Genomic DNA, 679 nt, shown 5'->3' on the forward strand with positions numbered 1-679 from the left:
TTTATAGGAATTGCCACAGGAAAACAGTAGATATTAGCAATATACTACAATAAAACTGTTATATGAAGTGTTAAACCTAGTCCTTAATTCAATATTTACTGAATCATATTTAACATGAAGACTCTGATGTTTATAAGTACTAAAACAGACCAGAATTACCACAATTTTGAAAAGGTCGAAATTTATAAATTCAAAAATTTAGTGACTCATGCAGTCAAATTTCATCTGAAGCCATGCATGCAAGTTTTGGATAGCTCCTTTCAAAGCTGCTAAAAATAAACACTCCCCAACTCTACTTAGAAAGGATCCAATCTTTAACCCCCATGCAGCAGCATTTGTGCTACTTTTTACTCTTCCACTTCAGCACTTGTTTCTTTGAGCGCATTGCTCTGTTTGTGGATAAATGCAGTGGCTTTTGATTCCAATTCTCCCAGCTGTTCAAATGAAGAGACACACGGATCTTGATCTTTAACAGTATCCGACAGCTTGCACATCTTCTCTCGAATGCGTTGAGAATATCGCAAAGGGGTTACCATTTTCAGGTCTTTAGCACTGCAGTCATTTGCCTCATGGTGCATCTTCACACTTAAGAAAAGAAAAAAAAAAATAAAGTCACTAAACATAGGCACACCATCATACAAGTTACCTCTGTAGCATCTAGCAGAAACAGCAAGTCATG

At 36.4% G+C, this 679-nt stretch overlaps 1 protein-coding gene across 1 annotated transcript in view; it reads right to left on the reverse strand.

The window, feature by feature from the left end:
• Nucleotides 1–347: 347 nt before the first annotated feature.
• Nucleotides 348–679, reverse strand: part of CKAP2 (cytoskeleton associated protein 2) — a gene marked incomplete at its 5' end in the record, with an annotated part of 9580 nt that continues 9248 nt past the window's right edge. The window contains one exon of the mRNA XM_009695115.1: nt 348–585. Coding sequence (XP_009693417.1) covers nt 348–585 — 238 coding nt within the window. The remainder of the gene's footprint in view (nt 586–679) is intronic.

Source organism: Cariama cristata, unplaced genomic scaffold (genome assembly GCF_000690535.1).
Source record: "Cariama cristata isolate BGI_N322 unplaced genomic scaffold, ASM69053v1 scaffold12532, whole genome shotgun sequence".
NCBI lineage: Eukaryota > Metazoa > Chordata > Aves > Cariamiformes > Cariamidae > Cariama > Cariama cristata.